General features: G+C 44.6%; 1 protein-coding gene across 1 annotated transcript in view; it reads left to right on the forward strand.

Moving 5' to 3' along the window:
• Positions 1 to 25,648, forward strand: part of UNC79 (unc-79 subunit of NALCN channel complex) — a 641,854-nt gene that overhangs the window by 98,936 nt on the left and 517,270 nt on the right. Inside the window, 1 exon segment of the mRNA XM_078660089.1 lies at positions 12,170 to 12,210. Coding sequence (XP_078516215.1) covers positions 12,170 to 12,210 — 41 coding nt within the window.

A 25,648-nucleotide genomic window follows, 5' to 3' on the forward strand; every position in this document is an offset into this window, starting at 1 on the left:
GGAGCTTGTGATGAGCTATGATACATCCTGTTCATAAGTAAGAGTTCTGAAAGATCTCACCTGTAGGCCAAGTGACTGGTGTTTGGACAAAATATTGAGTTTTGAATATCAGACACCAAAACATCAGAACAAAATATTGCGAGACAAAAATATTGTGCCGTTCAATATTGTTGTCAAGAATATCGATTTATTTTGGTAAGTAACATCGTTTTTAAGAATATTGTTTTTAATATTGTTTTAAGTAATATAGTAGTAAGAATATTGTTTTAAAATGATTTAAATACGTTTTAGAGCTTCATTACAAGCCAAACCTGTGGTTGAACCACCTGCCAGATTAGGAATTTTCTCCTGGTTGGCGGGTGGTTCTTTGGCGTTTCCTCGGCGGGGCCTATGAAATAGGCAATGCAATGGTAATGTCAACATCAGTACCTGCACGCCATGGACTGCTGCAATCCATGCCGTGCAGGTACTGGGGCGCAAACACACAGGGGGGCACATCATGTGCTCCCCTGCATGCACACCATGACACAGAGGCACAAGGGAGCCCTGTAGTGCCCTTTTCTTTCCTCACCGTCATACTTTTCATGGCAAACGCACCGCAATGAAAAGTATGGCTGTGAGGAAACTCGTAATATGCTTGGCAGGGCCACAGCAACCCCACCAAGCATATTGTGGCATCAAGACCACTGCACCACTGCCAGACATCTCTGATCCCTGACTGTTTCAGTGCTTCCAGGGCGGCCCGACTGCCCTGGTCGTAATAGGGTGGTCAGACGACCGCCACCACCCGCACCCCTCAAGTCTGGCGGTCCGTGGACCGCCAGACTCGTAATGAGGCCCCCTAGGTATTATATTATTTTAGTTGTTAATAATGTTGGTTTAATTGTTATACATTTTTAAAGACATAATTTTAAGTGATCTTTCTTTTATTTTATTTTAATGTTATTAGTGATTATAGTGTTGTAGCGGGTTGTTGGGTTTATTAGGGGGCAGGGTGAGAAGTTATTTAAATTATAAATGTATAACTTATTTTTCATTTATTTTTCATTTGTATTTCATTTGTACCTAGTTTTTTTAATTGATTATTAATAATGCAAATATTTAGTGTTCTAATATAGTTTACATTTACTATTCAAATGTTGATTTTTTTATTTAGTTTTATTATTAGCTATAGTAAGTTATATTAAGTAGTGTATTAAATATAGTATTGTGTTGGGATTGAGGGGTATTAGAAGGGAAGTTAATTAAGTTATAAACAATTTAAACGTATTGGTAATTGTTTTTAATTGTTAATTAATTATAGAATTAATTCTTAATTATGTATTAGTTTACTACCTATTTATTTAAGCGCCAAGACACCCGAGGGTGTTCGTGCGCCGTACAGGTTTCACTAACATTAACATCAGTTATATATTCGTAGTGAGATGTTGGATTTGTTGGGGTATAAGGTAGGAAATTACTTTTTAATTTCTTAGATATTGTGTGATTGGTGTAATGTTTTATTTCTTTTTATTATGTATTTTATCTGTTTATTGAATATTTATTTGTAATAAAAAATGTTAGGTGAGTAGGTTGCTAAGAAAACACTTTTTAATATGATTTTATATGTATTTAAGTTATTATTTGGAAATTAATTAATTATGTACAATGGTTTATATATTTTTTGAAATTATACATATTTTTAATCATGTTTGTGAGAATTTGTTTCTGAGATGATAATTGTTAAATAATATTTTTTTAAATAATTTAAAATAAATAGATGAACGATTTTTGTGTCATTAGTAAAGTTTATATTATATGTAATTTAATTTCTTAAAACTTTTTTCAATAAATAATTATCTTTTTGTATACTTTAATAATGTTTTGAAGTCAGTGTTCAAATCTTTTTAATAATTTAATATCAATTGTATTTGTACTTTCCCTACTGCATCGTAAATCTAGCCCCTTCAAAATCTGATGCTTTCCCAACTGTTGCTTCGACTGGAGTGGCAATAGTAGATCTAACCCCTCCGAAGTCAAACTGTTTCCTTACTGTTACTCTGTATGTTTATTAATTATGTTCACTATATATATATAATGACAAAAATGGAAAGGAACGTCTTACAGTAATTTATTTTATTTTATTTAAGCTTTTACCGCGCACAGCTACCCACAGTGGGTTTCCCGGCGCCAGGGACAGACTGAAGAAGAAAGGACTAGGCAGCACCTGACTTGAGGCCACGATCAACATTTAACTGCGCTTAAACAGGAGGGTCTTCAAAGCCTTGCGGAAATGTAGTAGGTTGGTCTCTGACTTTAGTGCTAATGGGAGGGAGTTCCAGTACTTCGGGCCTAGAACAGAAAAGGAGCGACCTCCCATTCTTGCCAACTTAAATCTTGGCACTATGAAATTGCCAGTGTCCGAGGACCTTAGTGGGCGCGAGGGTATGTAAGGTGTTACCAACCCTTGGATATAAGTTGGAGCGCTACCCTGCCTGGCCTTGAACATATAACAGAGCGCCTTGAATTTAACACGTTCGGGAACGCTCAGCCAATGGAGGTCATGCAACGCGCCAGCAGCTGAAGTGCGTCTAGGGACGTTCTTCAACAAGCGCGCAGCCGCATTTTGTACGACCTGGAGCACATGTATGATGGCTTTATCTGCGCCCAGGTAAAGAATATTGCCATAGTCCAGGCGTGATGTTACAAGTGCCTGGACTACGGTTCTGCGAGAGGAGAGAGGAAGCATCCACAGAATCTTATGAAGCCACCGCAGGGTTGAGAAGCAGATGGCTGCAACCTTAGTGGCCTGTTGCTTCATGGTTAGCCTGTCGTCAATGATGACGCCCAGGTTACGAACTGCAGTGGATGGCATGGGCGCATTGCCAAGTTCAGTGGGCCAATGATGGGGGCCCCAAAGATGTTTGTTCCGACCCAGAATGACCACCTCTGTCTTCTCCCCATTCAGCTTGAGACAATTTCGCCGCATCCAGTCGGCCACGAGAATGAGGCCAGACTTGAGTGCGGAGGTGTTATTCTCGTCTCTCCCTGATAGGGAGAAGACAATCTGGGTGTCATCTGCATAGGAGAACAGGGTTAGCCCAGCCTGTTCAACTATGGACGCCAAGGGTTTAACATAAATATTAAATAATAAAGGGCTAAGGATTGAACCTTGGGGAACGCCTCGGGTAGATGGACATACGGTGGAAGCTGCTTTCGGGGAGAACACTTGAAAAGTTCGGTCACTAAGGAACGACACTACCCAGGCCAAAGCCTGGCCTGTCACACCTAGGGATTTCAGAGAGTCAATAAGGATGGAATGCGACACGGTGTCGAAGGCTGCGCTCAAATCCAGCAGGATGAGTGCCATGGTGTTACCCTGGTCGACACCGTGCCTAAGACTCTCTGTTACCCCCAGGAGGGCTGTCTCAGTTGAGTGCCGTGGCCGAAAGCCCGACTGCGAGGGATGGAGAAAGGCAGTGTTTTCGACCAGTTTTGAAAGCTGGGAATTGATATGTCTCTCCAATATCTTTGAGAAGATAGGCAGCAATGATATAGGGCGAAAATTAGCAGAGTTGGAGGGGTCTGCGCCCACTTTTTTTAATAAAGGTACCACCATGGCGTGTTTCCAAGGTTGGGGAACATAGGCCTCGCTCAAAGAAGCGTTTAGTAGTCCAATGATGATTGGGTGTGTAAGGGGGTCTAATTGTTTGAGTATTTTGGCTGGAAGAGCATCCCGTGGGGAGCCCGATCGCACACTATTTAAGCAGAAGACAAAGGAAGTAGCATCTAAAGGCTGCCAGGTAGTAATTACTGCGTCAATGGCGGTATCTACCGGTTCTAAGACCATATTACGAGCATTAGAAGTAGTCTCTGGGAGTGAGGTAAAATGGTCATAAATGAGATCAACTTTCTTTATAAAATAATCTGCCAAGGATTGACACTGAGCGGCATCCAGTGCCGGGGGGGATGGAGAGGAGTTGGCACAGGTCAGTTTTTTAACAACGGAGAAAAGCACCTTAGGGCAATTTCGTGCATCATTCACAGTTTTTTTAGTATAGTCTGCTTTAGCAGTTTTACAGCTATTGTGGTACTTTTTCAAGGCTTCTTTATAGATGATTTTACGTGAAGGGGAGTAGCCTTGTCTCCATTTGCGCTCTAATGTCTTACATTGTGAGCGGAGGCATTTGAGTTGTTCTGAGTACCACGGAGCCGGGGGATGATGTAAGGAAGCGAACTTCGATGTCATCGGTAACACCGAGTTAACAGCGTTAGTTAGCCAGAGTAATGTCCATATCAACAATTTATTATTGTATTTCTTCGGCAAACAGTCAGCAGGTCAAGTTCCAATAAAATATTCCAATTTTTATTCCAAAATTGTTGCAGATGAATCAATATGTCACATATTCATGAATTCTTTTCAGCCTACACGTTTCGTCCTATACCGGACGTCATCAGGCTGAAAGAAAATATATATACACAAATCAATAAATTGAAAACAAATTTAACAAAAACATTCACCATGTAACCTGTACATGACAATTCAAGGTATATTCTGAACCTGCACTCACTTAAGGGATTTTGAGTAGAACCTGAACATTACCATCTGGATGGTGGCTCGATGCATTGCGCATGTAAAGGTTTGGCATGTTCAAAAGTTGAGTGATCCAGATATGCATTAAAGACTATGAGAACTTGCCTAGAGAAAAAAAGTTGCTGCTGTTTGGTGAATCATAATTGTCAATTACAACCACCAACAGCAGAGTTTTTTGCTTGAGGGAGGGGGAGTGTTGTCCCCCGACTGCTGCAGCCATGCTAAACGTGAAAGAGAAAATAGGCAATGAAATTATTTCATTGTAATTTTATTTTTCAAGCTGCTTGACGCATCCGCCAGCCGACCCCAAGCCAGGAGAGATGGGGAGTGTCCTCCTCTGCTAAATTTCGATGTATTTGCATTTGCTTAAAATTGGCTTCCCATGATTTGGTTTCCCTCAATGTGGTTCCTCCATTTTAAATGTTTCCATCAATTCCCATATATCAATTATTTCTTCCTGGGTGCTCTGCATGGGTACGGCTATTTTTCATGCTGGCTATGCTGGGGTTGTATGTGTATTCCCAACCAGGTTCTCTCAGGTCAGGTAGGGTAAGAGTGAATGCCTTGTTTTATTATTCTTAGGTATTTTGTAGCATTGTCTGTCCCACTGGAATGTTTATATTTCTGTTTTCTCCTAATGCAGAGTGTTCAATGTGCATATGACCAAGTATTGTATTTTTTTTCTCATTTTATTTTGTTTACGGAGTGTTCTTTATAATTCATTGAAGATTGCGAAAATTTACAGATTATATAGAGCACTGGTGTTTACATAGTAGGCACTTACATTCTATCTTATAACTATACCTGGGAGTTTTTTTAATTTTTTTATAAAGACAAATTGGAAAAAAATTAACAAACTTCTTTTCTCATTTTTCCTGCAACCATTGCTACATTGTGGTGGCTAATAGTGGTTTATCAGTTCTCCTGGGGAGGTTTCAATGGTGAACACTCTGTGGAATTTTGGCTAGAAGAACAAATTTGCAGAAATAGCTGCGAATCTGTTCTATGATAAAAAAAATTCCAGGGCAAGATTTTACTTTCCACACTTTGCCGGAATGTTTTGCACATTAATTACATTTTCTGAAGCTTTAGCCCTGATGCATTTTAGACCGTGAGGCCTTTATTCTGGTGCCACACTCGACAGAACCATTGGATCCACCCCAACACTGTAAACAAGTAAAGACTTCTGTTTACGCAATATAGAGAACTGAGGGGCTGTTAGAACTGGGGGTCCCTAGTTGGCAGAGGTAGGTACCACTGTCCAAATAGGGACCCTTGCTTCTAGTCAGGATAAGGAGGAAACACTCTTTAGGTAACCTCTGCTCACCCCCTTGGTAGCTTGGCACAAGCAGTCAGGCTTATCCAAAAGCAAAGTGTAAAGTATTTGTACCAACACTCACAGTAACACAGTGAAAACACCACAAACTGACTCCACAACAGTTTAGAAAAATAAAGGTATTTAATCTAAACTACACAAGACCAAAATGACAAAAATCCAACATACACAGTTCAAGAATATGGTTGCAAAAGAGTTCTTAAGGTTGCGATAAAATAATCCAAAGTTGCCTGAAAAGTTTTGCTCACAGTACCTTTTAAAAGCGACAAAGTTCCAAAGCAGAAGCTGGTGCGGTGGAAAACAAGCAAAGCTCCTGAGACCCTGGGGAGGCGATGCGACAACCCCGCTCCAGCAGCGGGCGTGTTGCCACAAATCCGGTCTGTATGGGGAGGAAGGTGGACTTGTATCGATTCCGGTGCGTAGGTTCCGTAGGAAGTTTTCTCTCGCAAAGGCACAATGCGATGATCTTTGGAGTTGCGACGATCTCCGGGGCGATGATGCGCGGACCAGTGGTGATCTCTCTTTTGCAGCCCCTGGATGCGATGGCTTCTGCGATGACACTCGCAGCAACGTGATGCAGTCCGCCAGCAAGCGGTGCGGCGATCTCACCCAGCGACGACATGGCTCTGGCAGCGGCAACAGGGGCTGCGACGATCTCGGCCTTCGTAGCAGCAGGGATTTCCTCGCATTGTCGGGGATGCGCTCCGCAAGCGAGCGATGCGACAAAACTTGCAGAAAGTCTTTAAAAGCTTGGTTTCCAGCTTCCCAACACAGGTACAACTTCTAGAGGCACCACACATGGGCCACACACTCCAGGAAGGACAGAACTCTCTCAAGAGTCCAGGATAGAGTCAATAGAGTCTCTCAAGCGCCATGTGACTCCTAGGATGTGATTTGTGCGCTATACAAATGTCCCTGACTTGACTTGACAGGACAGCTGGTGGTGAAGTCCTTTTGTTCCTGGGACTTCATAACAGGGAGCCAGCTCCTTTCAGGCCCTTGGAGATTCCTTCAAGCAAGGGGACACAGCACGAAGTAAAGTCCTTTCCCTCTCCTTGGCAGCAAAGCAACAGCAGGTCAGTCCAGCAGAGCAACAGCAGGACAGTCTTCCTTCTTCAGTTTCAGCTTTCTCCTTGGCAGAGGTTCCTTCTTGATTCCAGGATGATCTAATTTTCTGTAGTCAGTGGTCCTGTACTTATATCCCTAAAAGTCTTTGTTCCCTTGGTGCAGGAGGGCTCTGAGCCTGGTCTGAACCAGTTCTGGGTGTTCCTTGAGCACTTTGTTTTCCTGGCTTCTCCTTTCCTTTCAGAGTGAGGGGCAGGGTCGTCAGCCGCCCAGCAGGAGGTGGAGCCAGCATTGTGGAAGGCAGGCACAGCCCTATTCAGGCCCAGGTGCTATCTCCTCCCACCACTCAAGTTGCAAATGCAGTCATTCAGCCTAGGGCTGACTCAGCCAGCCTCCTGGGGAATCCCCAGCCCCTGTCACTCTGAAACCAGACAGTCAATTCACAAACAGTCCAAGGCACACAGAAAGGTCAGACAAGAGAACAGCAACTTTCTAAAAGTGCTATTCTCAAACACAGGAGTTAAAAAACACCTTTCCTAAAATATGTGTTATTAAATTCTGAGTTCAGGGATACCAAACTTTTATGTCCTATCTTGCTCTTATGGGAATATATGCTGGTAGCCCCTGTAGCCAGCATCCCCCATGATAGCCTATGGAGCAAGATAGCCTTGCAGCAGTGAAAAACGAAAATTGCTGTAATTCACTACCAGAGCATGTCACCTGCACAAGTACATGCTCTACCTTTCACATACACTGCACCCTGCCCAAGGGGGTACCTTGGGCCTTTCATAGGGGTGACCAATGTGCACAGAAAGGGAAGGGTTAGTCCTGGTCAGTGGGGACACTGACCAAGAGGACATGGCAGTTCACAGACTGCACACAGGCACTGCGGTGGCAGGCCTGAGACACCATTTTAGGGCTACTCATGTGGGTGGCACAAACAGTGCTGCAGGCCCACTAGTAGCATTTGTCATCACCAGCCCTGGCACACCCATTGCACTTTACTAGGGACTTCTTGGTGATACAAATATGCCAATTATGTATATCTAATCACAATAAAAATTTACACAGGGAGCACTTACACTCTGACACTGATCAGCAGTGGCGGAGTGTCCAAAGCATCTAAACCAGCAAAAACGAAATCCAGCACAGCATAAAAAAATACAGGAGGTAGAGACAAAAAGATAGGGGGAAACCACGTCAAGGATACCAGGTTTAACAGGGGCTGATTACGATGTGGCCAGTAAAGGCTCCAATCTGTGGTCGGAGCCTTCAGGGCTGCATCGTAATAGTTCGTTCGGTATCCTTTCCGACTTCCTCATTATGATGGAGGTGGTCCAAAAGCAAACTAGCTGGTCATTCCGGCTGGCTTCCGACAGAGTTGGAGAGCCCGTACGCCAGTTAGAAGCCAGCTAGTAATCTCAAGGGCGGGCCTTTCCACCCTTGAGATCACTATGCACGGTTTCGATATGGTTTCCATTCCGGTCTGTCCGACATGGAAACCATGACGCAAAGCGTGTTTGGGTGCCCACAGCTGGGCCCCCTTTGAGGCATGGCCTCTGGGTTGGAGGCCGAAGAGTCTCCTATGGTGCCCCCTGTTGATCCCTGTACCTTGTGGCAGGCACCTTGAGGTGCCTGCCAAGAGGTGAAGGGATGAACCGCACCTCTCATTTCAGTATGAGAGCATGCATTACGGTCATGCATTATGGCCAGTTTATAGCTGTAATGCAGGCTTCGATAGTGAAATTTAGGAATGTGACTAAACTGTGTTCTGTCGCATCCGAATAGGGCGGTCAGGACCGCTGACCGGGTGTCGATTGGTCCCAGGACCGAGTCTGTGTCAGGCAAAAGGAATTCTGCCCGACATTGAAATCAGGCCCGTATGTTGTAATTGAAACATTGGTCCTTTCGAACGGACCCACAGCCTAAAATGCATCGAAACAGGTTCATGGCAGAAAAATACTTAATAAAATAGAATTCATATCACACATTTAGGGCCAGATGTAGGAAGCGTAATTTCGGTCGGTAACGGCCGAAATTACCGAATTTTGGCCGTTACCGACCGGACTTAGGCTACTGAGATGTAGGTGCCCAAATTGCTAATTCGGTAATTTACCGATTCTGTATTTTAAGGAATCTGTAAATTACCGATTCCTTAAAATACCGAATCAGTAAATTACCGAATTAGCAATGTAGGGAGAACTCAAATGAGTGCTTTCCTCTTTTTGGGATTCGTTATTTACCACCAACTACAAGTTGGTGGTAAATAAAAAAAATTAAAAAAGCAATTTTATGCAAATTGCTTCAGTGCCATGTTGCAGACATATATGCCCTTAGGGCATGTATGTCTGCAACATGTGCACCCATACCAAATTGAGGGGTGCAACAGGGTGTCAAAGTGACACCCTGCCAACCTTCAATGTTTCTCCCAATTACCGAATCGGTATTTACCGATTCAGTTTTGACATTCATTCCTATGGGCCTCCAGGCCCATAGGAATGAATGGCAATTACCAAATCGGTATATACCGATTCGGTAATTACCGAAACTTTCAGATTCAGTAATTTTTTCAGTAAAATTACCTACATCCCATTTGCCTGTTCTTAAATACCGAATCAGTATGATTCAGTATTTAAGAATCGGTAATCTGGGATTACCTACATCTGGCCCTTAGTGTATATGTGGAAATAAACACAGTGTTGGATGATGATAAAGTCATGAACCGCTTGCTGTGATTATCGAATGGACGAGACAGTTATATTTAGAGTAGAAACTTGAGTCATAAAAATTGTGCACAAAGGGGCACTATTCAGATTGGAATAGAGCATCTATTACTGATGATAGCGCCTTTGGCCAGGGAACCTGCTTTGGAAGTACGGTAAGAGGTTTTTGCACACAAGGTGGAAGTTTAGGGGTATAAAATAGCCAGCAAATGGAGCATTCTAAATGGAACTAGCAATACAGAATGCTCCAATTGGTGGCTATATTTAACCTAACAGTTCTTTAAAGGGGTACTCTTTGGCTGACCAGCTGTAGAACGTACCTTCTGTGGTCACATATGGACACTGGGGAAGCATCACAGCCTCTCACCTGAATGCATGAGTTAAAAAAACTGGACCATACCCTTGCGGTGCTCTCATAGTCTCTTCTGCAGCAGCTGCTGGTTCAAACACGGCTGTCTGCTAAAGAAAAGTAGAGTAATGTAAACACAGTGACGGTCCCCTCATTAGAGCGGAAGAGTGTCGCCCACCCCCCCCCAGCTGCAAGTGCAACCATTTTCTTTTTCACTGCTCCCAGCCCAAGCTGTTTAAGGGCGGGCCATTGCTGCTGACTGGTAGCAGGGCAGTGCTGCTCACTCCAGTTTAAGGTGCACATGTCACTTTGGCCAACTGTCTTGCGATGGCCATCCAGACATGCACACTTTAAATATCTCCTCCTAGCTGTCTTAAATATCTGGGTGGAGCGAAGACACAAGTCCCCAGTGCCTGCTGGAGCATCGCGGCTGGCCACTCCAGCCAGTCCTGGTGCTGCTCTAATGCTGCTCATCTGCAGAATGAGAGCAGTGTTGGGATTTGGAGATGGGAGTAGGCTGAGGCTCCATGATGTGCTGTTGGCATTCAAGGAAAAAGAAGAAAGCATGAAAGAGAGCATAGGTAAGTAAAACATTGTATTATCTTTTGGGTCACTGACTTTGTGATTTATTACAATGTCTGCCACTTGGTCCCCTCAACGCCCTTCCTCTGTTGAAGGTCACAGCCCGCCACTGGTAAACAAATGTTTTGTTTGGGGCTCCATTCACTTAAAGCAAGGGGGGAGCTCAAACAGTCACCTGCCAACCAGTAGCTGCTGGAGAAAACACAGAGGGAGTGCCAGGGGAGGATATTTAGGTATTGTAGCAAAGGAGGACCAACTTATATAGCAGTGTTATCCACACTATACATCCAGAAAAGCTAAGTTATGTAACATTATGAGGCACATTCTCAGGAAGTATCATTTTGAGCTGAGTATCAGCAACATTTGTTTTTGAAAAATCTGAATATTATATGGCAAGTTCAGTAAATCCATATTTATGCTGTAAATGTAGCAGCCACAGAACCGCATAATACACTGAACCTGGCCATTGTTCATTGTTTTATCAAAAATCTATCCATGAAAGATAAGCAAACCTAAACATTCTAATTCCATTAAGTGGCCACTCTCAGCTAAACCGCTTCAACAGTAACACCCTTCTTCATACAGAAGATGTTTTTTTACAATGCAAAGCATTATCTTTCTAACATTGTACATTATGAGCTACATATATGTGGATTGTTATCTTCTGTATACTGTAGACAACTAAAGAGTATAGTTCAGTATTTCTTTTACTATTTTGCACATTTACCTGTCTGATTTTTTTATAGCTAACTAATTAAAAATAAATATGTGATATAAAAAGACAGAACCGTTAAAATTGTAGATTCTACTTAGTTTCTGCATCTATTGTTCCTCTCAAATTGTGATGTTTTCGGACTTTTAGAATGACATCATTAAAGTTTCACTAACGCTCCCATTGGGGCATGTCATACTGGTCCTGATGAGTGCCCTGGAGGGAAGGTGCTATTTGTTGCACATTCTAAAATGTGACTTCCCATCTGAAATTTATTGGGTGTGATAAATTGCACCGATTTGGAGTTTTTGGGGAATAACGTGCATTTTGGTGCTCAGTTCTTTGTCACAGTGAATACCATAGTCTTTTCCGCTGTTAAATTCCGGCAGGTTTGACCTTACATAATTTAACAATGGCTGCACACTTTACTGCTCCCGGTGATTACCAGGTGTGGTAAACTCCACATAACAGAGATTTGCAAAGGGGTTGGCAAACTCCAACTCACTAAGGTCTAACGCATTCATCAAGCGTACTGTGGAGAATGTCCTTTTGCTATACTGTGGTATCCCAGCAATTCTAGCAGCATTGCCCAATGTACTAGAGCAGAAACTTTGCTATAGTATTTTCAGCTTGTGTACTGTATTTTCACCAATGAGGGATAAAATCTCTCCATGCAAAAGTATTGTTTTATGATTATTGATGTGTATTAGCGAGAATAAAAAAATAAGCCCTATGATTGTTAATCAAAGCATACAGTTAAAAGCATACAGTTAAAAAATAATAAGGTGAATTGAAAAGCATACTAACGTGTACCCTTGTTGATTTTTAGGGACCACAGTGAATGGCTGATCGACGTTCTTCTGCCTCAAGGTAAGTGTAAAGACAATAAAGGTGCCTAAAAGTCCATTTAAAATTTGAAAAATGTGTTGCTCTATAAACTTGCTTTGCCCTAGCAAAACTTTGTTTTCATTTTTTCAAATGTGAAATAAGAACTATGTTTAAGGTACAACTCGTTTGTTCCAATTCTTTATTGCAAGGTCAACACAAATATTACAATACAACATTGTTTTGATATTTTTTTTTTTACAAATGGTTGTTCATGATGTAGGATATTTTTTATTGATTTTACAAATTTTTTAAAATGCTTAATTCTAAATACAGCTACTACATATGGTTTCCAAAATATGTTTCATCCATACTTGTCTTAGCGCAGATGTTTACTGTATTATTAACTACCGAAAAAAATTGAACAACTTTGTATTACACAAGTAGGGCAAGAGATGCACATTAATTTGTGATGCATTACTTCAAAATTTCTGGAATCGACTTTTGTCCTGATGTTTTTATCACACTCAGATTTTTAGGTAACATTTCTAGAAAATCTGGAGTTTCTCAATGCAGCTATTAAGTTAGCTAGATCACCCGTTGACCAAATTCACTCAAATTTACTCCTGCACAACTCAAAGTGGCCAGCAACGTATCGGAGATGCTTATTATTACCCTCAAGCTGTGTAAGACAACGTTTAGGTTACAACTAGCATCTTCATAATGTGCCCCTGAACAATGTCTGGAATAGAAATGAAGCGGTCTGTCCAAAGCCCAAGATGATCCTTGCAACTCTTGTTTTTTTCAAGGGAAACTATTGCTCTAAGAATCCTAAAGAAATGCTTGAAGAATATCGGGGATATGTTTTTTTGAATCCTCCACAAATCAGAGACCTTCCTATCTAAAACAAAATGCACTACTATGTCCCTTGGGTATAGTTGCACTACAGGTCCACGTTCATCTAAGTATCCTTAGAGCCTAGAAGCTAGAGAGGTCAGAATCCAGCATACTCCAGTGAGTGCCAGATTAATGACAGAGTAACAAGATATCCATGTAAGTTAAAATGAAACACTATGAGTGAGTCAGAGTTTTTCGACCTCTGCGCACACCCCTGTTTGTGCCAGGGATGGGAATCTGAGTTGTGTGAAATTTACTGAACCTGGTGAAATAAAGTCCTTATCATTCAGCATGTCAAACCTTCCAGAATTTAAAAGGGAAAAAGGGTATTGTGTTAACATTAACATTTCGATTATGATATGGTAAGCACCAAAATGTATAAGTTATTTTCCCAAAACTCGCAATAGGTGGAACACCTAATAAATTCTGAATCCTGGAGAGTATGATTTGATGGAGTGTGATAAATTGTACCTTCCCTCTTGCTCGCTTATAATCAGGGCAAATTAATCTTATTGGACAACGCTCATGTAGTTAGTAGTTATTCTGAAAATCTTTCATGTATCCAGTCGTTTTGGTCCTCTTTTGGGCCTTCTGATCTAAGAGCATCTTTACAGAATCATTAACGCACCAGAGTTTTTAATTATCATAGAAAACTGGAATATGAGGATATGGGAGGGACGGGCAACACTCTTCATGCGAGCTGTGGTAGAGCGCCCACCAATCAGACTGATCCAATACCTATTAAGTAAATAGGTTTCTGTGAAGAATCCATGTGGATGAGCACAAGCACCTAGTCCTGCCATAGAGAAAATACATGTGGTATCTGTATGGCAACACCAGAATAATGTTAAAGTTAGTAAATAAACAAGCTAAACATCCAATACCAAGGTAGTAAATATGAATCCAACGTAATGAATATAATGACACAAGGAAAGAATGAAACCTGAAAGGATCAGTAGTTTTAAAAAAACTCCATAGGTTGATTAGGGAAAAATAGAAAGTACGAATCAATGTATGTCAAAGGGATGTCGTTTTCAGATACCTATGTGCTCTATGAGGCCTTACAGCATGGATGGATACAGGTTGTTGAGCTCAAGAGCACTGGAGATCAGGACTTAGGTACCCTTTGACGCTTAACATCAACAGAGAAATATGGTGGTATGTTGTTCACCCCATTCAGAAGTTTTGCCTTCTCACTTAGGAACTTTTTCAGTGTTAATCGTGCACTCTGTGGTGAAAAGCTCCAAAAGAGGCAAACCAGGAAAATATAGCTGCCAAGGTTGCATCTTTTTAGCTAAACTTGAAATCTTGTTTCAGTCCTCCAAACATGAACATTTTTTAGATCTAAGATTTTAGAAGAAGTTATGTAACTTCTAACCTGGTACTGCAAAAGTCTCTAACCTGCCCGGCCCTGAAAGACCTCTTTCACACTAGGCCACATGTCAACAATGTAAAATGGATCCTCTCAACTCTCAGTCAATTCTATAGCACAATTTCCAGCTGCTGCTGGCTTTCCAGTTTTCTTTAATGTAGATGTCCCTTTCTCTGTCTCCAGGGCTTTCTAAACTCTCCAGCTTTATGAAATAAATTCCTTCTGCAAGTAGGCTCTCCTCGTAAGTTCTTGAACCCTTTATCCTTGTGGGCCAGCAAGAGGCTATCTTCCTTTGAACTTTGAGCAGCCTTCCAGGTCCAGAGAATCAGGGGAAAGCAGGAGACCCTCTCTAAAGACCATGACAAAGCAGATGGAGTTTCATGTATGAGTAGCAGGAAGTCATCATCTCGTCTTATGATGTTGGATAGCTCTCTCCCCTTCAGTGCTCTGTAAGAGTTTTTAAAAGATGAACCCATTTATAATTAGTGTTAACCCCAAGTGAATCATCATAATGTTCTTAGTTTTCCTCCTATGATTTGCTGTAATGTGACCCAGTTCCTGTCTCACAATGATGCCTTACTGTCAAACCAATTCAATCGTGCTAAGTGCTATGGCAAATAAAGCCATCCATTAGTCACCCTAACCTTCTCTTAAGGTCTGTCCAAATTCCTCTCAAGTGCAGCCCACTCTTTCCTTCAAAGGGTTAAACAAAAAACATTTCCCTGTTGGATACCTATCTTCTCCCTCATGATGAGACTGGCTTTACTGAAACTGGTGCATTCATTCTTCCTAAAGAGAGAAAATGTCCCTACTTCTATTTACAGGAAGAGGTGGCCTAAGTGTTTGGCTGAGCTGCTGCCTGGCAGAACTGTGTGCTCTACACTTTTGAAGTTTCAGTTGGCAAAACCAAGACTTGATGATGAAGTGTGAACAGTGGCAATTATATCTGAGCCACAGGATGCTATGCCCAAGGAAAGAAATTAGGCAATTTGCTCACACTACCTAGGTTTAAACAGGCAGTTTGACACCTGTTACAAAGCTCCTATCATCAGTGTCAACCAAAATCCAATGTTTCCTTTTATGTTTCCCTTTATTTTGTTATACTTATAAAACGTCCTGCTTTTTAATGGCAAAAAGGTCTGTCTTTTCATTTTAAACACAGGCCTCAATCCGTGCAGTCGAATATAATTCTGAGCTATATTTTGTTATCCATGCAAGCAAAGGAGATTATCTCCTGCAGGCTTACATCTAAGATTTGACCTTTACAAAGCTTTCACCTTTTGTGCCCATAATAAAGTTGACTTATGATTGTGTATATGCAAATGCAATCATCTAATAATTTTTCCTTTTTAGACAAGTGCACATGCAGATGCAGCTGCTCTTGGGTCCAACGATAAAATAAATCAGGGGAAAAGGACAATAATTATTTTCTATAACTATCCTCTTAAACCTATTGCTTCAGGTGCCAATTTACTTCCATTCAGTACTAGAGGTTTTAAGGGTGTATTAGCTCACTGACCTGCCGGCGGGGATTTTCTAGAAGTTGGTGTTGTCTCTTATTGGGCTTCTAGCATTATGAAATACATCTTAACAGTGTGCAAGTAATTTTTCATTAATTTTGTCATTCACTTGAATATGTTTGTGTACCAATTTAAGGTACAGTTTTGCTGACAACGGAAATTCTGTTAACCCTCTGAGATGAAGACATTTCCAAGCAAGTCTCATTGCAAAGTGAAGAACAATGCTTGTGCGCATAAGAAATAAAAGTGTCTCATTATTTAAACATAGAGCAGAATCAGGCTCTGCAGGGCTCGTAACCTGTTGCCCTAGCATATGAGGAAATTAGGGGAGTGCGAATTTAATGTAATTTCCATTTGCGTAATTACGTGAAAAATCGGGATAATTAAGCAAAATGAAGTGAACCATCTATGTGGTATTTTGTGCTACATTAGTGTGAAATGCATCCTCGTGTCAATGTTGAATGTAAGGATGCACTTTAATCTTTAAAAAAAAATAAGGGGCACAAAAAACAGCATGTGCAGCGAACAAGAGCCTCGCGGGTTCTGTATGTTTGCATTGTTGTGGTGCTCCCGTGATTTTTACCCAATTACCCCCAATTACACCACATGACATAATAGGTTAACTGTGGGATTTCACATGAAAAAAATAATGCGAAATGCCAGAAATCGAGTAAATTACGCTGATCAGCTGAAATTTCACCTGGGTTTAAATGTAAATAAAATTTGCAGCAATTAAAAAAAATCTTCTAAATACGTATGTCCACTTTCAAAGCTGGGCAACAGGAGTTTTCAGATTTACAAAATGTTAACGCTTATGAAAAACAAAACTGATTTATGTTATGCCTGCTGACTTACCTTCAATAATAATAAGGGTGTTCAAAGGCAAATACACTTCACATACATTGTAAACTGTGAGGGCAATCTTTCCTAGCAACCATCAGTGTTTACTTTATGTGGCTTCCCCGCATATAGCTGGTTTCCTGAAGGTTGTACAGTAGCTTTCATCAAAAGGATACTTCTTTTGTTAACAGTCGCCAAACTGTGTGGACACTAAGAATAAAATGCCAGATCATCCAGCATACACCTCTGCTTGGCATCTTGGTGATCATGGGGGCATCGGATAACCCCTTATGCGTGGCCAAGAGGAAATACGTTTGGAAGCACTCTCTTTTTATAACACACTGGACAATAGTTTTCAGGATATTTACAACTTTGTGCCAATAAACATATTACATTAAAATGATCAAATATGTTTCATACATTTCTGCTTTAGGGAGAGGTGCATTTTAGACCGTTGGAGTAGAACCCTCATCTCAATCCCTTACTTAGGGGTAGGTTGCCCGCAAAATCCGAAGTCTCTGAACTGGTGCCGGAGAATAATGTGAAAACATTCAGAAACAATCCCTCCATGCCACGATTCTCTCCTATCTAAAGTGAGATGAAACAAAAATGCCACAGGCAGGAAAAAAGTTGGAGATCCCACTATACGGGAAGATGAAAAAATCAAATACACAAGAACTCTTTAAAACTGTCCAGATACTAGTGAGCTCAAATTCCTCCAATGGGTCCCCCTAGCCAGGATTTCTGTGGCAAACTTGCAATCTACTTTAAAGATAAAGTGGAAGCAGTTTACAGTGAATTTAACCTCCCCAGATCCTCACAGCCGCAAAAAGGTTAACTCTACTATTCAAACACCAGAGAATGTTGAGCTCTGCGGCTTTCCTCTCTCATAGTCAATCAAGTGACTTAGCTTATCATGCATATCAAGTCTGGTGCCCTTTCAGAGCCTGTTCCGCCCAAGGTGCTACATGAAGTGGCTCACCGTATAGCTTTGGTTACCACAATGCTATTTAATAATATAATTAAAGAAGGTTATTTTCCTGGTGGATGGAAAAAAAAGTAAACACCAGGAGATGATGGATGGAGTGCTGAAACATTTCAGACACTCACCCCCAGTCACAGATCTGGATTAAATCCATCATCGTTCTTTAGCTCACTCCGCCACTACAGTTTGGACCCAACCATATGCAAATCAGCCTTGACCCTGTGTTTCATTGGAACAGTCCAGCCCAAACTGATAGACCAAGTCCTCACTAGACCAGAAACAAGCATCCTGGGACAGGTATCGGGGTAACACCCCTCATCAGCTAGGCCAGCTTGAATCCAGTGGCAAAGTGAGCAAGGGACCTATGTCTGGGCATAACCTGCCAACTTAGGGTGAACAAAGCAAACACAAGGAGATGATGGTCACTTTGCCACTGGATTCAAGCTATCCTGGCTGATGAGGGCTGTTACCCTGAAACTGGTCCCAGGATCTTGTTTCCGGTTCAGGGAAGACCTGGCTTGGCACTTCAGGCTGGACTGTTCCCATGATTCACAGGGTCAAGACTGACTTGCATATAGCTGGGTCTGAACTGAGGTGGCAAGCGAGCTAAAGAACGATGATGGATTCAACCCAGGTCTGTGATTGGGGTGAGTGACTGAAATGTTTCGGCACTGCGTCCATCATCTCCTTGTGTTTGTTTTGTTTGCCCTGAGTTGGCATGGTATGCCCAGACGTGGGTCCCTTGCTCACTTTGCCACTGGTTTCAAGGCAGCCTGGCTGATGAGGGGGGTGTTAGAAGCGGCTGTCTCTAGTTGGCAGAGGTATACACTTCTGACAAATAGGGACACACCTTTTCTAGTCAGGGCAAGGGGATCACACACTTAGATAACCCCTGCTCACCCCCTTGGTAGCTTGGCAAAGCAGACAGGCTTATCTCAGAGGCAGTGCGTTAAGCATTTATGACCACATACAGTAATAAAGTGAATACACTACAAATGGACACGACACAGTAGTATTATAAAAATAAAGATTTTTATATAAGGCTTAGCACAAGACCAAATAACGACAAAAATATACCACAATCTTAATAAATACTCTGGGAAGGAAAAATCATAGTTCAAGTATGGTTTCTTCTTAGCACAAAGTCTTTAGTATCAAAAGCAACTCTTCTTCTGTAAAACACAGTTCTTGGCAACAATGTAACCCACACGGGAGTCACACGACGTCGAGGCAAAGTTAATCCAAAGGTTCGGCGTCGACAGCGAGGAGCGCTACGTCGAGCCCGGAGTCGCACAGACCCCAACAACACAGTACCTTGGAAAAGTGAAGCACTCGATGATCAGCGGCGTCGAGATGTCCGGCGTCGCGTCTTCGGCGTCGATCGGGCCTCAGAGTCGGGGCGATCTGCAGCGGCGTCGACCGAAGTCAGGCAGGAGCAGCGCTCACGAGGAAGCAGGATACGGCGTCGTCGTCGATGTCGATGTTGCAAGAGTGAGCAGCGCTCACGGCGTCGAGAGGGCTCGATGTTGATGCGATCAGCAGCGGCGTCGACACAGGGTCACTTGGAGCTGGAGCCGAACTCGCTACTCACTGGCGTCGCTACTGGCGTCGATCGGGCCCGGCGTCCGGCGTCGAAGGTGCGGGACACTGGAGCCGTTACTCACGATGTCGAGCTGGATTCGGCGGCGTCCGTCGGCGTTGAGATTGCTGGATTCTTCAGAGGTGCTGGATTTCAGGTTCCAGCAACAAGCACTTTTAGCAAATAGATGAAGTCCTTTAGCCCTGTGACTTCAACAGGAGGCTGGCACTCTTCCAGCCCTTGGAGATTTTCTTGAGCAAAGCTTGAGAGTACACACTAAGTTACTCTCTCCTGGTTCCTTGGCAAAAATAAAGAAGCAACTGCAGGATTCCCCCAACAAACAGCACTCTGGCAGAAGGGGTAGGCAGTCCTTAGATCAGCAGGCTTCTTGTCCTTGGTTCAGGTTTCCTTGTCAGAAGTGATCTAAATTCTTGGTTCAGGGGTCCTTCTCTTATACCCCTTTTTGGCTTTGATCCCTTTGTCCATGCAGGGGAATTTCCCCCCATCTTGGGTTTGTTGTGGGTGTTGCCAGGCCGAAGCACCTGGCCTATTCACTGTGCAGGGCAGAGTCTTCAGCCACCCAGCAGGAGCGGAGCCAGCATTGTCACTGGCAGGGGCAGGGCCATCAGTTGCCCGGCAGGAGGTGGGCCAGGAAAGTCCCAGGCAGGCACAGAGTCATCAGTCGCCTGGCAGGGGGGCGGAGCCAGCATTGTATCAGGCAGGGCAGGCTATCAGGAGCTACTCTTCCCCTACTCTCAATGCAAATGCCCCACTCATCCCACACTGACTCATTCAGATCTCTGGAGCCACCCAGCTCCTGTCACACGCACACCAGAACCAGCAGAGACCGGTAGACAGTTAGACAAGAAAATAGCTACTTTCTAAAAGTGCTATTTTCAAACACAGAGTCCAAAAACCATCCACACAAACAAATGCGTTATTAAACCCTGAGTTCAGGGATACCAAACTCGACATTGCACCATGCTCCCCGAGCCCGCTAGGATTATAGCATTAATAATCCTGGCAGCCCATTCTAACTGATGGAGAGCAGGTTACCTTACAATAGTGAAAAACGAATATGGCTGTAATTCACTATTAGGACATGCCAACCTTGTCAGGCTTGTCCTACCTTATGCTTACAATGCACCCTGCCCTTGGGCCTACCATAGGGGTGACTAACATGAAGTTAAGCATTTGTATTTACAAGCCCTGGCACTCCTGGTGCACTCTACTAGGGACTGACAGTAAACCAAATAGGCCAAAGATGGAATTCAATCAATACAGCAATTTCACATAGGGAGCACTTGCACTGTGGCACTGATCAGCAGTGGCACAGTACCCAAAGCATTTACCAGCAAAAACATTGTAAACAGAGGAGGCAAACAGAAAAAATGGAGGAAAGACTCATGCCAATGATGCCAGGTCTAACACGTGTCCCCTCCAGCCTAAATGTGGGGAGAACTACCCTTACCCTAGGGAGTCCTCATCACTAAGGCGGAAAAATCTGGACAGACCATCAGCATTGGCGTGATCCGTGCCAGGGCTGTGTTCCACCGTGAAGTCCATCCCCTGTAGGGAAATGGACCACCTCAACAGCTTTGGATTCTCACCCCTCATCTGCATCAACCATCTGAGGGGCATGTGGTCTGTCTGAACCCAGAAGTGAGTCCCAAACAGGTAGGGTCTTAGCTTCTTCAGCGCCCAGACCACAGCAAATGCTTCTCTCTCTATCGCACTCCACCTCTGTTCCGTGGGAAGTAACCTCCTACTGATGAAGGCTACAGGTAAGTCTCGGCCCTCTTCATTTACCTGAGCTAGAACAGCCCCCACGCCATGCTCTGAAGCGTCCGTCTGGACAACAAATTCTTTAGAAAAGTCGGGTGCCTGGAGTATGGGTGCTGTGCACATTGCAGTTTTCAGGGTGTCAAAGGCCGTCTGACAGGCGTCAGTCCAGATCACAAGTCGTGGCTGCTTCCTGGAAGTCAGCGAAGTCAAGGGGTGCACAATGTTACCATAATCCTTGATGAACCTCCTGTAATAACCCGTGAGACCCAAGAAGGCTCTCACCTGAGTCTGGGTTTTGGGCGGTGCCCATGCCAGGATGGTATAAATCTTGGGTTGCAGGGGGGCCACCTTGCCGCTCCCTACTTGGTGCCCCAAGTACACCACTGAACCCTGCCCAATCTGGCACTTACTGGCTTTGATTGTGAGGCCTGCTCTGCGCAGGGCCAACAACACTTCCTGGAGGTGGTGCAAGTGTTCCTCCCAGCTGGCGCTGAACACTGTGATGTCGTCCAGGTAGGTGGCACTGAAATCCTCCAGTCCAGCCAAGACCTGGTTGACCAACCTCTGGAAGGTGGCAGGGGCATTCTTCATCCCAAAGGGCATAACCCGGAATTGGTAGTGCCCATCTGGTGTGGAGAATGCTGACCTCTCTTTTGCCCCATCAGTCAAGGCGGTCTGCCAGTACCCAGACGTTAGATCAAACGTACTAAGGTACCGGGCAGCCCCTAACCGATCTATGAGCTCATCAGCTCTGGGGATGGGGTGCGCGTCAGTCTTGGTGACTGAATTGAGTCCTCGGTAATCCACACAGAACCGAAGTTCCGGTGAAGCAGCAGGCGCTGCAGCCTTTGGGACCAAGACCACTGGGCTGGCCCAAGGACTGCTAGAGGACTCAACCACCCCTAAGGCAAACATTTTGGAGACCTCCTCCTTGATGTATGATCTGACCTTGTCAGTCACTCTGTAAGCCTTGTGCTTCACAGGAGTGCTGTCCCCGGTGTCCACATCATGGACACACCACTGCGTGACACCAGGAATCAAGGAGAACAGATCAGGGAATTGTCCCAACAGTTGGCGACAATCCTGCTGCTGCTCAGGGGTCAGTGTGTCAGAGAGGACAACACCATCCACTGACCCATCTTGCTCTTTTGCATACAGGAGGTCAGGAAGAGGCTCACTCTCCTCCTCCATTCCAGCATCTGTAGCTAGGAGCATGCCCACTTCGGACCTTTCTAAGTGGGGCTTTAAACGGTTGACATGCAGGACCCGCAAGGGGTTCCTGGGAGACTTCAAGTCCACCATGTAGGTGACATCGCTCTTTTTCTCCACAACCTCAAATGGTCCAGTCCACCTGTCCTTGAGCGCACAAGGTTCCACAGGGGACATGACCCAAACTTTCTGTCCAGGCTGAAGCTCTACCAGAGTGGCCTTCTGGTCGTACCGCCGCTTCATCTCCTCCTGGCTGGCCTCCAGATTTGCTTGAGCAAGATCTCTGAAGCGCCTGGTCTGGTTCCTAAAGGCCAGCATGTAACTGTATACATCCTGGGGAGGTTTCCTGGGAGATTGCTCCCAGCCTTCTTTGACCAGACTCAAAGGTCCTCTTACCGGGTGACCATACAAGAGCTCAAAGGGGCTGAACCCTAGAGACTTTTGTGGCACCTCACGGTAAGCAAACAACAGGCATGGCAAGAGGACGTCCCATTTACGCCTCATTGGTTCTTCAAGACCCATAATCATGCCTTTAAGGGTACGGTTGAATCTTTCAACCAACCCATTACCTTGAGGGTGGTAAGGAGTGGTGAACTTGTAAGTCACCCCACACTCCTTCCACAAAGACTTCATATAGTTGGAAATGAAGTTGGTGCCCCGGTCTGACACCACCTCTCTGGGGAACCCCATTTGGGAGAAAACACCCATCAGTGCCCGTCCCACCACGGGGGCCGTCACTGTTCTGAGAGGGATGGCTTCCGGGTACCGTGTGGCATGGTCCACCAAGACCAGGATGAACCTGTTGCCCAGGGCTGTCTTGGGGTCCAGGGGCCCAACAATGTCAATCCCCACCCGGTCAAAGGGGGTACTGACCACGGGAAAAGGTTGGAGGGGAGCCTTCTGCTTCCGCCCGCTTTTCCCACTTGCCTGGCAAGTTTGACAGGTCTTGCAATGGATATCTGTATCCCTTCTCAACTGGGGCCAATAAAAATGGGTGACAAGCCTGTCATAGGTCTTGTCCTGCCCCAGATGTCCCGCTAAAGGAACGTCATGAGCCAAACCCAGTAGGAAGGCTCTGAAGCGCTGGGGTACCACCAGCACACGGGCTGACCCAGGCTCAGCAGCCTTAGGCTCGCTATACAGGAGGTCGTTCTCCCAGTAAACAAAATGTGACCCTGACTGATCACCTGAGGTTTGGGCTGAGGCCTGCTGCCTCATACCCACAAGAGAAGGGCACACTTTCTGTTCTGCACAGAATTCTTCCCTGGAGGGACCACCATCCTGCTGCCAGTGGGTCAGCTCGGGCAGGTCTCCCAGTTCAGCAACTTGTTCACCTGTGGGTTCCAGGGCATACCCCTCAAGGTCTGCCTCCTCCTGGACCACGGGAACTATGGGGGACGGTTTCCCGTGCCCCCTGCCTCTACTCTTCACAGCTGGGTCCTGGGCCATACTTTCAGGCTCCAGAACACCATCAACACCCTTACTTGCTGTCATCGATCGAGTGGTTGCACACACCCACTCTGGCACACCCAACATTTTCAAATGTGTCTCCCTCTCCACCTTAGCCCAAGGGGAGTCTTCTAAATCATTGCCCAGGAGACAATCAACAGGCATGGCGGGCCTTACAGCAACTTGAAGAGTACCTGAAACTCCCCCCCATTCAAAGGAAACTTGAGCTACCTCACACTCTCGCTGGGAGTTGTCAGCAGCTATCACAGGGTAGAATGTGTGTGGAACAACCTGCTCTCTGGACACCAAGTGACACTTGACAGCTGTCACACTCGCTCCGGTGTCTCTGAGAGCTTCCACTCTATGGCCATTAATGGTCACCCACTGCCTATATTTCTTAGTGTTACTCGGCAGCGGGGTGGAGGGACCAATTCCATGTCTCCTAGAGAGACCAGGGACATCTCGGCGGGACCCTCCCCACCATGGGCAACCATCTCCTCCCCTCCCAGGGCTACACTCGCCAACTGACGGGGGGCGGCACGTGGTGGTGCACTAGAGTTCTTCAAGGGACACTGGGGATCATAAAACCGGTGTCCCACCTGCTTACAAGCGAAGCAGGTCATTGGGCCCCTACGAACAGGTTTACCTGTCGGGGCCTCTGATTTCTTCTCTGGGGGAGGCTGGGAACCCTTCCCTTGGTTCCCTTGGGGATTACTTTGGGGCCCTTTCTGGAACTCCCTCTGTTTACCCTTGTCCCCCCCACTCTCCTGCTGGGGACCCTGCCCACCTTTGGCTGACTCTCCCACTGGACCCTTGTGGACCCTGGTACTGACCCAGCGGTCCGCCTCTTCAGCAAGTTTTCTAGGGTTAGATATCTTGCTATCAATAAGGTGCTGGCGCAGCTCTGGAAAACAGTTATTAGACAAGTGCTCCCAAGCAAACAAATCATAAAGAGCATCATAACTTTCCACTTTGCTGCCCTTTACCCAACCATCCATGGCTCTGCAAAAAAATGACAAATATTCAACCCACGTAGTACCAGGCAACTTCTTACATTCTCTAAAGGCCTGTCTGTACTTTTCTGGGGTTAGGCCATACCTTAACATTAAAGCATCTTTCATATGAGCATAAGACATCCTATCCTCAACAGGCATGTCTAACAGGGTATCTCTTCCCTCATTCACAAAGCGACCCCACAACCCCGCTCCCCAATCCTTCTCAGGGACCCGGTGGGCCAACAATGCTAACTCATATGCTTTAAACCATTGACCAATATCTTCATTCTTCTGAAAATCTTTGATCACATCTTTAGGAAAATAAAACCTACTTTCTGCAGGCACAGATGGGATGCTGCCACCAGAGGGATTCAATTCTAACTCTTTAGCTTTGAGCTCCAACTCCCTCAACCTGGTATCACGCTCCAAAGCTAACTTCTTTCTTTCAAACTCTAACCTTTTGATCTCCATATCAGCTTCTCTCCTGCCTCTTGCATTCTCTATTTCCAACTGCCCATCTATCTTAAGTTTTGCCATCTCCATGTTGTATGCTCGCTCCTTCACCCTTTCTTCTCTTTCTTCAGGAGAAAGACCTTTGGAGGAAACACTGCTGCCAGGAGGGGATGGGGGCCTATTCACCGGCACCCTCTCCTCCCCTTCCCCTTCATCTGTCGGTACCACCACTGGATCAGAGGGATCTCTGGCCTCTAACCAGGCCTGCAATGCTTTGAGATAATCTGGCCTCCTTGAAATGCCTGTGGTAGGAACTTGCAACTGCTTGCAAAAGGATTTCAGCTTCTTTAACGGATAGTCGTTCATCTTACTCCTATCAAATTCCTCCTCAACAACAGG

This window comes from Lissotriton helveticus, chromosome 9 (assembly GCF_964261635.1).
Source record: "Lissotriton helveticus chromosome 9, aLisHel1.1, whole genome shotgun sequence".
Classification (NCBI taxonomy): domain Eukaryota; kingdom Metazoa; phylum Chordata; class Amphibia; order Caudata; family Salamandridae; genus Lissotriton; species Lissotriton helveticus.